This window comes from Apostichopus japonicus, chromosome 23, assembly GCF_037975245.1.
Source record: "Apostichopus japonicus isolate 1M-3 chromosome 23, ASM3797524v1, whole genome shotgun sequence".
NCBI lineage: Eukaryota > Metazoa > Echinodermata > Holothuroidea > Aspidochirotida > Stichopodidae > Apostichopus > Apostichopus japonicus.
Genome location: NC_092583.1, coordinates 11,717,133 through 11,732,540, shown reverse-complemented (window position 1 = coordinate 11,732,540; position 15,408 = coordinate 11,717,133). Strand labels below are relative to the sequence as shown.

The following is a 15,408-nucleotide window of genomic DNA, read 5'->3' as shown; positions in this document are numbered from 1 at the left end:
ACAATAAGCATAAGTTGAGCGTAAATTGATAGACAGTTAAAACTATATATCATTTTTCTTCTTTATTTTAATTTGAATTGTCGCCTTTTTGAAATTGTTGAAGCCAAGCATGATTAGCACATGATCCACACGATCCGTCCCAGTAACCAGCTCTAGGATTAAAGTATCTGTGCATTCTTGAATTGGGTTTCTTTTCAATTCGGTATCTCTGGGCCATTTCACAGACCTTCTTACAAGAATAATACAATTGATCTGGCGGTTCATTGTTTGCATCGGATTTATCTTTGCCTGCATCTGGAAAAGAATTCACCACGGCTCCTTTCTGTTTCCATTTGAAGAAGCTGTTGTACTCTGTATCGTTCTTATCCACAGCTTGAAGATAGCGAACAAAATCATCCATTGATTCGAAATCGTCGACGTATATGAATGAATCCGGTGGCGCTACTCTATTATAATCTCTCTTAGACGGTCCGATCACGATAGGCACGCAGTCCCAGCTTAACGTGCGCCAAAATTTTTCACTGATGTATTCTGCACAGCAGCTATTTTCTAACGCCAGATAAAATTTATAACCTCTGATCTTTTCTTCGCATTCTGTTGAGTTTCTCCCACAAGGTACTCCGGCTTTACCAAAAATATCGATCTTTATATGAGAATTTAGAGCTGTGACAAATTTTTGCCGATGCCAAGTTGTTTGGTTATTACTGGACATCCACGCTATCAGACCAGACTTTAGAAGAGCCCAGTTGGTTACGCTGGTCTCATTGACAGATATTCCGCGAGTCCGGTAATAACCGTACGGTGATGGGAAATCTGAGATTGATCTGTATGTCGATGACCAGTGGAAAGAATTCTTAGTAAAACGTGTAGGGATGAGTGTTCTCTTGAGCTTAATGGGAGTCTCTCTTGTTGCATACACCCACCTCTGATTCGGTCTGTACTGGCTACGCAGTTCGTGAAGTCTGTCCCAAAATAATTTATCACCGCGTAATACTGTGACGTCATAGGGAAAGACGACAATATCGAAATTTTTGGTTTCGTATCTCTTGGTAACCATTTGCTTTATGACGACCTCTGAAATATCTGTCGAACATTGGCAACTAATTTCTGAGTAAAATGGCTTAAAATATCTCTCGAAAATCCAGCTGTCTCCTCGAAATCCTTCATAAAACGCGACCCTTATTGGCTGCAAGTTGTTCAGTTTCGAAATCGAATTCGAGGCTTCAAATATTTCTGGTTGAGAGAGATTGATATGTTCCTCCCCTCTCGACAGATAAGTTTCTGTATCCTGGAAACCAGAGTTTATGCGATACTGCTGGCTGTTATTTTCCTTCGATTCATTTCGCTCGGCGGTTTCTTTAAGAGTTCCGTCAACAACTCGCAGGTCAGTGAAGAATTTCCTTGTGATCGCGAGACTTCTAAAATTTATATTTGTATAGTTGCTATAATACAGAAGGAGGAAATTTGCACAAAATGAGAGCAAACCGATTCCTAGAAATATTAATAGCAGTTTCCGACCACTGATTGATGACCAGATGTTATCGACCTGCGAAACAGGCGGGGGAAAAAACAAGAAACACAAAACATGACGTTTATGCTATTACCACTATGTGTCGCGCATAATCTGCTGAACCAGGTCGGCCTGGCGGGACCCAGGTGACACGGTACCCAACACCCCCTCACCCCATAGGGTAGAGCCGACCAGGCGCGTAGCCAGGAATTAGCCAAGGGAGGGGCGAAAGTGTAGGCAAACTATCAGAGCCGTAGAAACGGCATTGCAAACTATCTAAGCGTAGCGCCACCATGATTGGCGCGAAGTGTACAAGAAAATTTTGGCTGAAAATGCCTCCCAGATCGCTGGAAATAGCACTTCCCAGACCTTGTAAGTTGCATCTTAGCATTTTCTCTTTGAAATTACTAGCGATATCATAAAAACATTAAAACAAAATTCTAAATATGCTCAAGGGGGAGGGGCGGCTGCCCCTTCGCCCCCCCCCCCTTGGCTACGCGCCTGGAGCCGACTGCATGCCGGCGAAGAATGATCTTCATATAAAACATGCCGAAGTTAAAAACAACGTTGTGCATAGTGTACCGGTAGAAAAGCATTATCTAATTGAGCTATAAACGAGTACAATACGGTGTAATAACGTTTAGCAAGAAACATGAACACAAGTAAAAAGGCATCACTGAGTTCAACGAAATATTTACATGAAACAAAACGAGACTTGGTATGTTCTAGAAACTTTACTCACCATCTTCCAATCTAAAATTATATCAGAGAGTCACGAGAGACCGCCAGAAACTCAATTCTCTAAATGATATTTAGTGGTTTGATGTGATCGTCATTAAGTATGAAATCAAGAATTTACACGTATTCTACAATGTATGTGTTTAATATAGGCATATAGCGGAGTATATTCATTACAGTACGGTATACTATAGACTGCACGGGTCACTGCACATACTCTATTCATACACATACACTCTATCCATAACTATTCCAGTGAGTCTGTTGCACTAGGTTAACTGTTATATATATTGATATGCGGATTGACGCTTAAAACTCCATAATCTCCACTTTAATCTCGAGGAAAAGCAATAATTGAGCCGTAAGAGTACGTATGAGTATCCTGACAAAAATTTGAGAAGCTCCATTTTTGGCCCAAATATGATAATTTTGTAAGGCTATACCCTTATCATTTTTTTAAATTTTGACCAAAATCGCGATTTTTTTCAAATCTTCCCAAACTGATGTAAATGGAGTAGAGCGATCTTCTCTTTATAAATTAGGCATATCTTTGGTAATAAATCGTTTCCATTGGACCGTCTTTTGAATATAATTTTGATTCATAATTTGACTATTTTGATATGCGGATTGACGCTTAAAATTCCACAATCTCTACTTTAAATCTCGAGGAAAAGCAAAAATTGAGCCGGATGAAAACGTATGAGTATCCTGACCCAATTTTGAGAAGCTTCATTTTTTGACCCAAATATGACAATTATGTAAGGCTATACACTTCTCATTTTTTCAAATTTTGACCAAAATCGCGACTTTTTCAAATCTTCCCAAACTGATGTAAATGGAGTAGAGCGATCTTCTCTTTATAAATCAGGCATATCTTTGGTGATAAATCGTTCCCATTGGACCGTCTTTTGAATATAATTATGATTCATAATTTGACTATATTGATATGCGGAATGACGCTTAAAATTCCACAATCTACACTTTAATCTCGAGGAAAAGCAAAAATTGAGCCGGAAGAATACGTATGAGTAACCTGACACAAATTTGAGAAGCTTCATTTTGGCCCAAATATGATAATCTTGCAAGGCTATACCCCTATCATTTTTTCAAATTTTGACCAAAATCGCGATTTTTTTCAAATCTTCCCAAACTGATGTAAATGGAGTAGAGCGATCTTCTCTTTATAAATTAGGCATATCTTTGGTGATAAATCGTTCCCATTGGACCGTCTTTTGAATATAATTATGATTCATAATTTGACTATATTGATATGCGGAATGACGCTTAAAATTCCACAATCTACACTTTAATCTCGAGGAAAAGCAAAAATTGAGCCGGAAGAATACGTATGAGTATCCTGACACAAACTTGAGAAGCTTCATTTTGGCCCAAATATGATAATCTTGCAAGGCTATACCCCTATCATTTTTTCAAATTTTGACCAAAATCGCGACTTTTTCAAATCTTCCCAAACTGATGTACATGGAGTAGAGCGATCTTCTCTTTATAAATCAGGAATATATTTTGTGATAAATCGTTTCCATTGGACCGTCTTTTGAATATAATTATGATTCATAATTTGACTATATTGATATGCGGATTGACGCTTAAAACTCCACAATCTCCACTTTAATCTCGAGGAAAAGCAATCATTGAGACGTAAGAATACGTATGAGTATCCTGACACAAATTTGAGCCCCTAATTTTTGGCCCAAATATGATCATTTTGTAAGGCTTTATATACCCTTATCATTTTTTCAAATCTTGAGGAAAAGCATTAATTGAGCCAGAAGAATATACTTATGATAACCTGTACCGCTATTCCAGTTACATATAAGCAAGAGGAACTTAGACTACGTGTATATGGTAGACCATACGGGAAATAATTGCTGATTTAATTACCGTATGAACTAACATTATTACCGGTAATAATTCTATTTAATACCGGCATTAAATCCCATCCAATTACCATGTAGCTTCATATGCCGGTATTAAACATAATTAATACCGGCATTAAGTAGATCATCTTTGTTTAGTTAGCACTGCAACTTAAGTTGCGCTACCGTATGCAATGTTATTAACAAGTTTCCAGCCTCTTGTGTCCGGCGTGAAACTTCCCCCGTTAGTTCATCCAGAGACACTGATGCGACATTGTACTCGTCTTCATTCAGGAGTCTTCCAAGCTTTGCATGGCGTAATGCTCTTCGAAGATTAACAAACCGGTTCAAAGCATTGCGAACTGGTAAAACATCAGATTGTGTGGGATTGGGAGTCAACATTTGTCAATAACCTACAAGTATCGTTCGCTTCTCGACGAAAATCACACAGATATTGTACTCTGTCTATCATGCGTGCCTTTGCGTTGTGCTTTGCTTTATACAGCAGCAATAACTGCGCGCTGCTTTCACGCTACAGCAAGAGGGATTAACACTAGCTCAGAGCATGATAACAGCTTCGCTAATGTGATTGGTCTACTTAATGCCGGTATTAATCTATTTAATGGCGGTATTAATTCTATTTAATGCCGGTTTTAATTATATTTAATGCCGGTATTAATTCTATTTAATGCCGGTATTAATTCTATTTAATGCCGGTATTAATTCCATTAATGCCGGTATTAATTCTATTTCGCAGTTTTTTGTTTGTTTAATTTGCAATGTAAATTTTCAAGATTTGAAAGTACATAAATCCAAATCTAAGGAAATTTATTTTAAACAATTGTGCGGGTTGTTAGTTTTGTATAAACATGACAAAGTCATTTAATATGATAATCAAATCTACGAACTTTGCATACGTTAAAGCACTAACATTATAATACCTTGAAATTAAAGTTGGTCAACATTGCCAATGTATCGACACAGGTATACGATCTATGTAGACTACGGTAACATAACTGTTTTTATTTGCCTTATCTTTCTTCCTGAAACAAGTGCAGGGAAATCATTTTCTCTGCTAACAACATATTTTCGTTAAATGTTACAGTTAAGATGTGAACATGATATTCCTATAAAGGAAACGCGAATCACATATATATATATACACGATAGGTCTTAATCGCTTATTTGTTCATCATGCTTGGTTGACTGAACTTATCCTTTTCTGGTATCTTTATTATCTTAATTTCACAATGCAACCTTTGGATTGTTCTATTCTTCGTTGGCTTATTATCAGGACTACTGCACGACATGCTGATAAAACATGATCAATAAGTCATTAGTCTCTTGGTACTAATGTTAACATTTGTATCGTCCAATTAAATCCTTAGTCTCTTAGAGCTACATAATACATTTATAGTATATCTGTTACAATCAAACCTTATATTGCATAATTAGTTATTCATTGGGCGTTTGGAGCAGACAGCTATCTATTTCGGATTATAATATCTAATGAAACAATGGCTGTTGACAATGTCAATTTCAAATGTCAATGTCAAATGACACTGTCAAATTGGCTTGTCGTCGAAGTCATTATTAACATGCAGTTTGGTTACTAATCAGTTCTTCATCACGTCGGTGTGTGAACTGTAACAAAGTAAGTTTACGATTTATTATGAAATAGTGTATAATCCCACCATGACATTGAAACTATATTTATAACATATATATCTATGTTGTTCTAGTAATATCTTGGTGTGTTTGAGTTGTAAATATTTTTCCAAGCTCAACATTCAACAGAAACGTTATACACAAGTATATAGTAATTAACCTACTTTCTACTTCCAAGGTATGCCTCCCTATTGTAATAATGTTAGTTCATACGGACATTAAATCGACAACTATTTCCCGTATGGCCTACCATATACGTGTACCTACTACACATCTGTTATTTCATTTATCGATGTCCATTCATTCGTGGCAAACGAATACCTTGGCTATATCATACACAATAACCGTACTGACCGATACAATATTCGAGTCTCGTCTCAGGGTCACTAGAGTGTAGCCTACTGCATAATAGATGTATGCAGGTACTAATTGTACACACAGCTGATGGTTAATCCATACCGTTACTGCTGTGTAGGACTACTATCATTTATCTAGCAAGCAGTCACACAACTACTAGTTCACTTCAGTGTTGTCTTAAATGGATCGGACGATCGGAAATTATCATTAACTGACTATCACGAGGTAAATCTTTTAACATTTATATTTCTAACGAAACTTCATGTGAAGATCTTCGAGGGAGCTTTTCATCATTTCACCTTCACCCCCCCCCCCCCCTTCGCTGTTTTATTATGATAAATGTTTCGATATAGGCTAATTGGTATATTTACCATTCTTATAATTTGGTAAATAATGAATATATGCTGTGTCAAACTGAAATATGGAAGGAAATCGTGCACAAGGTTGTAATTTTAAAGTTGACCAAAGGTGAACAAAGAATTCTATTTACAGCTTAAATTTGAATTGAGACAATTTTTAGACCCCTTTAGGCCTCCTAGGAGCAGCGTACGAACATTGTTTACTACTGATGGAATGGCCAACTAATTGTCAGTCATCCAGTGATGGGTAGCGTTTAGCTAGTTAGAAATTATGTATAGAATTAGAGACCACATTGTGACTTTTGTGATTTAGTGTGTAAGTCAATGGGACCTTTAATAGGCGTGTGCTACCTTCAGGCAAGAAATAGCGCCTGACAATATCGATGTACGGGACTGGTTATTGAGAGTGGATCAACTTGTTTGGTGTTTCGTGTCCAGGGTCTGTCTTTGAGTGAAGTTTCTTGAAAAGCCTAAAATACAACCCTAGGCCCAACAGCACAGTTTGCACTGAACTGTGGCCAGATGCATAGCACTGACATTTCAGTCCTACAATGGAATGCTGGGCAGGCCATCCGCCGTAATTTACCGATCTGTGACTAACTATGTATTGATGTGAACACTGTAGGGACCGGTAGAGGTCAGTGGTTCTTCTTCGCTCGTATAATTTGTACATGTAAGCTTTGCACTAAATCTTATTGAAACCACCGTTGGACACTGAAGTTTTGAAGGATTTGTATCCAAGGCTGTTTATCTCTTGCGGTAGGCTATATAGGCCTACTCTTTGACCGTGCATGATTTTATATATATATATATATATATATATATATATATATATATATTCAGGAAGGACATGACTAACTTTTCTTCTGTCCCCCACTCCTTCTCCCCTTGTGCCCTCCCCCCCCCCACTTTCACTCATCCTCCCACAGCTCTCTTCCACTCCTTTTTTCTCCACACCTTTCTGTCTTTGTCCCTCTCCAGTATATTCCCTACCCTGTTCCTTTAATCCTCTCTTTGTCCCTCCACTGTTTATCTCCTACCTCTCCTCTTTCCCTGTTGCTTTCTTCTCACCATCCTTTGTCTACTTACAATCCCCTTTCATCCATCTCATTGTGTTCACCGTGCTCATTAACCTGTCTGTATTCTGTGCGTGTTTTTGTCCCTTCTGTTACTGTACTTGTCATTTAGCCTCTGAAGAAGATCCTGCTAGGATCGAAACGTCAGGCCAACTTACTTTTACACATTCTATTACACAGGCTCTCTAGTGGACAAGCAGTTTGCTAACAGTTTTATTTTATATATATATATATATATATATATATATATATATATATATATATATATATATATATATATATATATATATATATATATATATATATATATATATATATATATATATATATATATATATATATATATATATATATATATATATATATATATATATATATATATATATATATATATATATATATATATATATATATATATATATATATATATATATATATATATATATATATATATATATATATATATATATATATATATATATATATATATATATATGGGAAGGAAAATTTGTCGCCGTGCTTGGCATGATAATAGCAACTCATACATATGCACAACACAGTACTGTACTATAGTTAGTGCTATAAGCGCCGTACATATATGCACAGTACATAACTGATGTTGTTATAGTTAGTATAGCTTATAAACTTACATGAAATTTGCTGTCGGCAGACAGTTGGCACGAGTCCAACTAACAGGATCTTCTGCGTTTCATAGCCAAAAGATATAGACTTTAATTATTATGGCTTAAATGATTAAGGTTCCAATGGTTGGATATAGTGAGGGAGTGAGTTTGTGTCTGTGCGTGAGGGGGGGGGGGAGGGTGGGGTGGGGGATTTGTTTTTAACAAGGAGTTTGTTGTGTCATAATGTAGTTTCCTTCTGTATGTCATCAATTTGCATTTATAATGAAATCTCTATAAAGAAAGTGTTCGGAACGTACTGTATAACCAATGGGTTGTTATGGAACAACTCCCTGGTAAAACTGTATATTGTGTAGACGTGAACGTGAACTGTTTAGGTAAATTGAAATTGATCATTTGCTTTTCTCTTTTAATTCCTTTTCATAGAATATGACGAAGGTGACTGGTGGTCATTGGTATAACTTACTTTGATGTCACAGATTAAGCTAGATGATACCAATGAGATACAGCCGACTGTACGGTCGATATGATGGGATACTCCATGGCGATAGAGACGGCAATCTTACCAACAAACTAACTTTAAGACCTTCTGGTTCAGTCAGAAGATACGTTTCAAATGCGAAGCGCGGAGTTGAACATGGAAGTTTATCGCCCTCTTTATCTTCGATAAGTCCTTCAAGAGAAATTTCTGCTTACCAATTTGAGAAGGTTGTAATGCAAGTTCCGCTGTGCATGTATACGCCCCAGCTCTATCTCAATAAGAAATTTAAGAATTAAAGAAAAAGGACCAAAACCGATTTTACTTTGATCATGGAATCGCAGAGTTTGAAGAACAGTGAAAAACCGGAGGCCGTCACCAGTAAACGATGGTCCTTTAACGTTGCTATGGTGATACATCGCTACCGTGGTCTTATCGCTACATTTGGTTGCGCATGCGCCTATGCATGCATGGCTCTGTTAGTATCGAGCCTAGCCGACGAAATAAGCTCTATCACTTTGGCGTTCTCCCGCGCCTTAATTTCCTCTCTTCTAGGTTTGATTGCGATGTGTCAACAAGGTACGAGAATTAGAATATCCTCTATGGCAGAGTTTAAGTTCCATACTGTAAATACCGTTTTCACAGCAGCCGCAACGCTCTGTCAGTTTTACGCGTACCAACACATGCCGGCCGCAGACGCTTCCGCCATCATATACGGGTACGTTGCGTTCGCTGGATTATATGGACGTTTGTTATTAAAGGAGCCTTTCGGTTTATTCGGCATTATAATGGTCATACTTACTTTTACAGGGATATTGATGATCGCCAGACCTCCATTTTTGTTTCAACTATTTGAAAGTGGAATATTTGAAGCCACCTCTGATGGACTATTCCCGCCTTTAGTTGCCTTCGCTGGCATTCAAGCAATAAGCTTAAATATCGTCACATTAAGAGCTATGGGAAGGACGAGTGTTCCCGTTATGAAAACACTTTTCTATACAATGACATTTTCGGCGATAATTTTGGCTATTCCTATCACCCCATTAGGTCAATGGTCGATTCCAGATTGTACGTGGGGGAGGTTTCGTATGGTTCTTGCCGCTGTTTGTAGTTGCCTAGGTTACGTTGGGCTAAGTTACGGGTTAAGCGTCGAAAATACGCTTTATGTTTCATTAGTGTCTATGAATGACTTCTTTATAGTGTTCCTGTTATCTATAATCTTCCTCGGGTTTAAACCTACGTTGCTAAGCGTCGCTGGTATGGTCATCATAATAGGCTCGTCCATTATCATCTTAGTACGCAAGATCTTCACATCTCGCAACGTATCGGAACAGCAGTCACCGACGAAAGAATTAGAACCTCGAATTGCAGAAAATGAACCCGCACTGTCTTCCAAAAATATTCTCAAAGTGTCATCAGTTTAAAGAAGAACAAAACCACAGCTTCTGACGACTGAGTTGACACTTAACTTATAGCGTCGTTTTCAAATTTTCCTGGGCGTGTGCAATTGCACGTATCACAGGTCCGGGTCAGGGTCACGTGATGTAGACAGAAGCACCCAATTGGCTGGATTGGTAGGTTTGATAGATCATGTTTTACATACATGGCACCTAAAGCCATGGCGCTACTACCGTGGTTAAAATAGCTTGGAGGATTACAGATTGGAGAGTGTGGTAAATACTTAATCTAACTATGCAATCGTTTATTCCCACCACATAGCATCAAATGCTCTTCAACCATTGCGAAGAATGTTAAGTACGTAACCAGATACCACATCGACTATTTTGCTACAATTTAGCACATTCCCATTCTCATTCCACAGGGTACAATAACACTGCCTTTGGTCTTTCTCGAGTTTATAAATATAGATGTTTAATATATTACATATGCAGCACAAGAGTAGTTTACAAGCTAACCCTGGCTAAAGTTTATACTGCAGATGGAGGGCAGTATAAATCTAAACTGAGTCAGTGCTTACATGGTTTCATGACTGGGAACTTTGTGACAATAATACCACAATGATGAAAGAAATACAGAGGGACATTGTTTGTTGTTGTTGGTTATTTATTTTGCATGCTCACTCGAACAACAAAGAGCTGAATTTGCATTTCTAATATAGTTAACCTGATCACATCCATTTCATATTTTGACATTCGGATTGCTGCTGACTCCAATGACCTTTGACCTCCACCCAAAATAATAGGGTTCAAGAAAGACACGTGCCCAAACATGAGCTATGTGATGTAACCTATCTTGGAATATCGTGTTATATATACATTTTTTTACAAGGTTTTACAGAAATGTAACCTATGATGACCCCACATGAACTTTGACCTCCACCAAAAACAGTAAGTATCTTGTACTCATTATAGGGAAGCCACATGTGAAATATGAGAGTCACTAAAGTTCCTATCTAGATATATCGTGGCTACAAGGATTTCAAGTTTTGACCAATGGTGACCTTGGATGAACTCTGACCTACACCAAATTGTGTGAAAACTTTATACTACGTAAGGCTATCCATATATGAGCTCCTATGTTTAGGTTCGTTTTTGAGATTTTCACATTTTGAACGCTGTTGATCAACAAATGACCTACGACCTCCCACCCAAAACAATATGATTCTTGTAATAATTATGGAGAATCCACATGCCGAATATGAGTACTGCAGGGGTTACCTATATTTTGATATTGTGTTTACAAGCGATAGGGTCACACACACACCCTAATTTGACTGCATAAGTTACGCGCGTCCCTACTTATGGCAAATAACCCAAAATGGATAATTTGGTTTATTACGAGATACATGAAACGAAAAATTAACCATTTATTTGCCTGAAATCCGTATGATAATACAAAGAATCCAGTGGAAGGATTCAGCTCTGCCCCTAGTAGTTGAAAAAGTGAGGGCAGAAACACACTCCTGTCCACAGTTGGAAGTCAGCGGCGGGGGGGGGGGGGGGGGGCTGTGCCAACTGTTCCTACGCCATGTACAGTCAACGTATATGCTTTCGGGTTTTCAACTTCTGGAAACATCCGCTTATTCAAACGCGACGGAGACCGTTAAAACTACGGCCTTGTTCACATTTGAGAACGTCTATATACATGTTGTACTCACTGGCGGATCCAAGGGGGGGGGGGGCAAGGGGGCCATAGCCCCCCCCCCAAAAGTGAGCCAAAAAGTGTTTCCGAACATCCGCTAAATCATATGATTGGAAATTTAAAAAATCGAGAGGAATAGCAGTGGTAGACTAGTCTAAACCTTTTCGTTTTCTGGTTTAAAATTAAATGCAGAGCTCCCAACTGACCCGCAATTCGCGGGAATTAGACCCGCATTCTAACACCCAAACCCGCTGACCCGCACAAGCGTCCGAAAAAACCGCATTGTAATTGTCAAGTATACATAAAAAAATTTGCATCAAATATTGCCTTAGCAACTATCATTTCTTTAGCATTTAGCATAATAGAGTACAAGGGCGGCGAACCGGGGGGCACAGGGGGCACGTGCCCCCACTTTTCCTCAGGTTAAAAATGTGCCCTTTTTCTACATAAAAATTGAGGTGTCTCAAGTTAGCAAGAGGCCAGGGAACCAGAATGAACACTCGGGAAGGGCCGTTTCCGGCCATCTGAGGGATTTGTAAAACCAAAAATTTTCTTGTAAGCTCCGCGCCAACCGATGGTGGCGTTCCGCTCAGATAGTCCTGCATACATCTTTGCAAATCCTGGCTAAGCCCCTGACTTTTAATGAATTTCTGTGGGTCAAACTCAAAGCTATTTCTAATGAAAATCATTTGTTAAGATATTAACAAGAAATAAACTCTAATTCGAAAGATTCCTCCATTAGCAACTACCATGATTTCACCTCATTTTGTCTCAAAAAAAACTTGTTCCTTGTTTCCCAATTTGCACATTGGATATTGCAGTGCTAGTATGCATATTTTCCTTGGGGGGGGGGGTGGGGGGGGGCGGGACGTTGATGGAGTGATGTGTATACGCAAATAAGTTAATACAATAAGAGTTATAAAGGGTACTAAATATAAGGCTGCATCAGTCCAATCGAATTTCTTCAAAGTGTCCTTTGATGTCGGTGCCCCCCAGATTAAAAGTGCTTCCGCCGCCCTTGATAGAGTATAAAACCTCCTTTACAGCATCATTTGAACCTCAAATTAGCCTATATTTCTTTTCATTGGGGAGAGCAGCGAACATTTTCATGCCACGGGAAAGAATGAATTATCACCTTCTATTCAATTTATTGATGTTTCACACATATTTATGCATATTTCTCAGAAAATTTTGTGTGACAAAAGCCTTTCTAAGTGCCACCATTTTACATGTAGGCATCACCAGGTTTCAAAAAAAATTCAACAGGGGAGAGGGACACCCCCTCCCCTTATACCCCTCCCCCAGGACGGCGATTCGTGGCATAGACCGGCATTTGCCTTCTCAAGAGTTGGGAGCTATGTAAATGTATGAGCATGAGGATTTACAGTTTAACACCATTTTGCAGTTACAGGCTGGTTGTAAGAAATTTATAACCTATGAGAAATAAAATTTCTTGAGAAAGATGATCCCAACTTTGTTTGATAAATATTTTAGAAAATTACACCTGGGAAACATTTTTTTAGAAGTAAATTAACATCACCATTGTACACTTTTGTCGCACCAAATTGCATCTGAGGGCATTCAGCAATAGAAAATTTTCCAAAGGGGAGGGGGAACCCCTCCCCTTAGACCCCTCCCCATATCACTCTAATGCCACTTTGGCCCCTCCCAAACAAAGGCCCTGGATCCGCCAGTGGTTATACTCGTCCTAATTTGCTTCAAGGTGTCCATCATTAATTACAGAAAGTGGAGAAATAACGTTCAAATCAAGGGCGGCGGAAGCACTTTTAATCTGGGGGGGGGGGGCACCAACGTCGAAGGGCACTTTGCAGAAATTCGATTGGACTGATGCAGCCTGATATTTAGTACCCTTTATAACTCTTATTGTATTATCATATTTGCGTATACACATCACTCCATCAACGCCACCCCCCCCCCCCCCCCCCCTCAAGGAAACAATACATACTAGCACTGCAGTATCTAATGTGCAAATTGGGAAACAAGGAAAAAAAGACAAAATGAGGTGAAATCATTATAAAGTCCAAGTCCCTGCACACGCGATCGATACATGCATGAAAGCAAATGAAATATGTCAAAATACTGATAGAAAAGTAATTTTCTATGTGTTTTTCAATGGTTATACTGATATTATTATGATCATTATTATTGTAACGACTTTCCGAATAATTATAACCAATTTGGAAGGGTTATAACACGGCAAATGATTGTATGTTATTGGCATGCGATGTAATAACCAACGCATGCCTATATGATATGCACATTAGCATGTTGAACGCGCGCTTAGCGCGCGAAAAACTTTGGTAATATTTTTCGGGCAAGTCGTTACAGCCCCCCAAATCAAATTGGGTTCCTACGCCTGTGGTAGTTAACATTTAAAACTTCCCGAAATATTTCATTCGACGTGGGTTTCGCTTTTTAAACTCTTTTTTATTTAGAAATTTTTATGTAGAGAAAGGGCACATTTTTAATCTGAGGAAAAGTGGGGGGCACGTGCCCCCTGTGCCCCCGGTTCCGCCGCCCTTGGTTCAAATAGACATGAAATAAACTAATAAATACTATGAACAGTGTAGATTGCAATGTGTCATATATTCTTATCATTTTATTAGTATTAAAAAAACAGTACCACAGATCCGCTTCGAAATGTAAGATGTATAAAACATTCATATTTATGCCCCTTTCTCTTTAATAACAAGTGCCTGGTAAATAACTACTCTAGCCATTCAAATCCTTTATTCCCACCACATAACTGCATAAACGACTCTTCATGTATTGCGAAGAATGCAAGTACCTTATCCACTATTTTGCCAGATTTTAGGTCATTCCACAAGTAAAAACGGCTGGGCTTTCTCGAATTCATAAATATTGATATTACTTTCAATGAAACCTGCTATGGTCATGTTAAATACTTCATCCTAGTGGCAAAATTGCATTTATATGAAGTATTCTTCTTTACTTGGTTAAATCACTCCAGATTAAAAAAAGGAGGGGGGGGGTCAATATTTGGTGAACGCCCATGAACCTATCACAACAAAAGGGGGAGAAGGGATGTATTTAGAGGTAATAACCGATACGAAAAAATCTAAATCAGGGAATGTCACCTTTTTAATGAGGTACAGAAAAAAAAATGTTCTATGGAGTGAAAGTCCAGATAGAACCAAAATAATCCCATTGTAGGCCTATTTACATTGAGCAATATGTGGGGTAGGCATGTATGGAACGCGAAAAGGGAAAAAAAAACTTTTTGTCGCATTTCGCGTTACATAGGCATGATCAAAGTTTTAAGGGCTCGCATACCTACTTATTATTGCACGGTTGTGTCGATGGGTTTTCATCTGGGGCCTTCCACGTTTCGCCTTTTGATACCCGCCCCTCTCCCCTTCATCAACTACTTCTTGCAAGAAGGCTCCGTTGAACGAAAGCAGCATAAACTGTACCTTGTATAGCAGCCATGTACATATTGTGTGAACAGTGTACAATTTATATGTTAGGCGAACATCCACGTAACTTAACACCTTTCTTAAAAGTACTATGAGTTGGTTGTCTGGTTGACATAACTTTGACATACAACGATTTGGGACCAA

General features: G+C 38.4%; 2 protein-coding genes across 4 annotated transcripts; one reads left to right on the top strand and one right to left on the bottom strand.

Annotated features, from left to right (window-relative positions):
• Window positions 1–52: 52 nt before the first annotated feature.
• On the bottom strand, window positions 53–2,420 carry LOC139964729 (4-galactosyl-N-acetylglucosaminide 3-alpha-L-fucosyltransferase 9-like). Its single transcript, XM_071966594.1, has 2 exons — window positions 2,253–2,420; window positions 53–1,546 (listed from the first exon to the last, which is right to left on the bottom strand). Exons 1-2 carry the CDS (start codon window positions 2,253–2,255, stop codon window positions 68–70), a joined length of 1,482 nt encoding a protein of 493 aa, XP_071822695.1. The 5' UTR covers window positions 2,256–2,420; the 3' UTR covers window positions 53–67.
• A 3,247-nt stretch (window positions 2,421–5,667) lies between these two features.
• On the top strand, window positions 5,668–13,753 carry LOC139964746 (solute carrier family 35 member G1-like). 3 transcript variants are annotated; one of them, XM_071966678.1, is made up of 2 exons: window positions 5,668–5,779; window positions 8,653–13,753. In XM_071966678.1, the coding sequence occupies exon 2, from the start codon at window positions 9,037–9,039 to the stop codon at window positions 10,126–10,128; it is 1,092 nt and encodes a 363-aa protein (XP_071822779.1). In that variant the 5' UTR covers window positions 5,668–5,779; window positions 8,653–9,036; the 3' UTR covers window positions 10,129–13,753. The 3 variants fall into 3 exon arrangements, with proteins under 3 accessions (XP_071822779.1, XP_071822778.1, XP_071822780.1); XM_071966677.1 differs by lacking the exon at window positions 5,668–5,779 and adding an exon at window positions 6,008–6,375; XM_071966679.1 differs by lacking the exon at window positions 5,668–5,779 and adding an exon at window positions 6,825–7,146.
• The last annotated feature ends 1,655 nt before the right edge of the window (window positions 13,754–15,408 follow it).

Bases quoted from the DNA above. Each gene is read 5' to 3' on its own strand.
- LOC139964746 (XM_071966678.1), top strand. From the start codon at position 9,037: ATGGAATCGCAGAGTTTGAAGAACAGTGAAAAACCGGAGGCCGTCACC.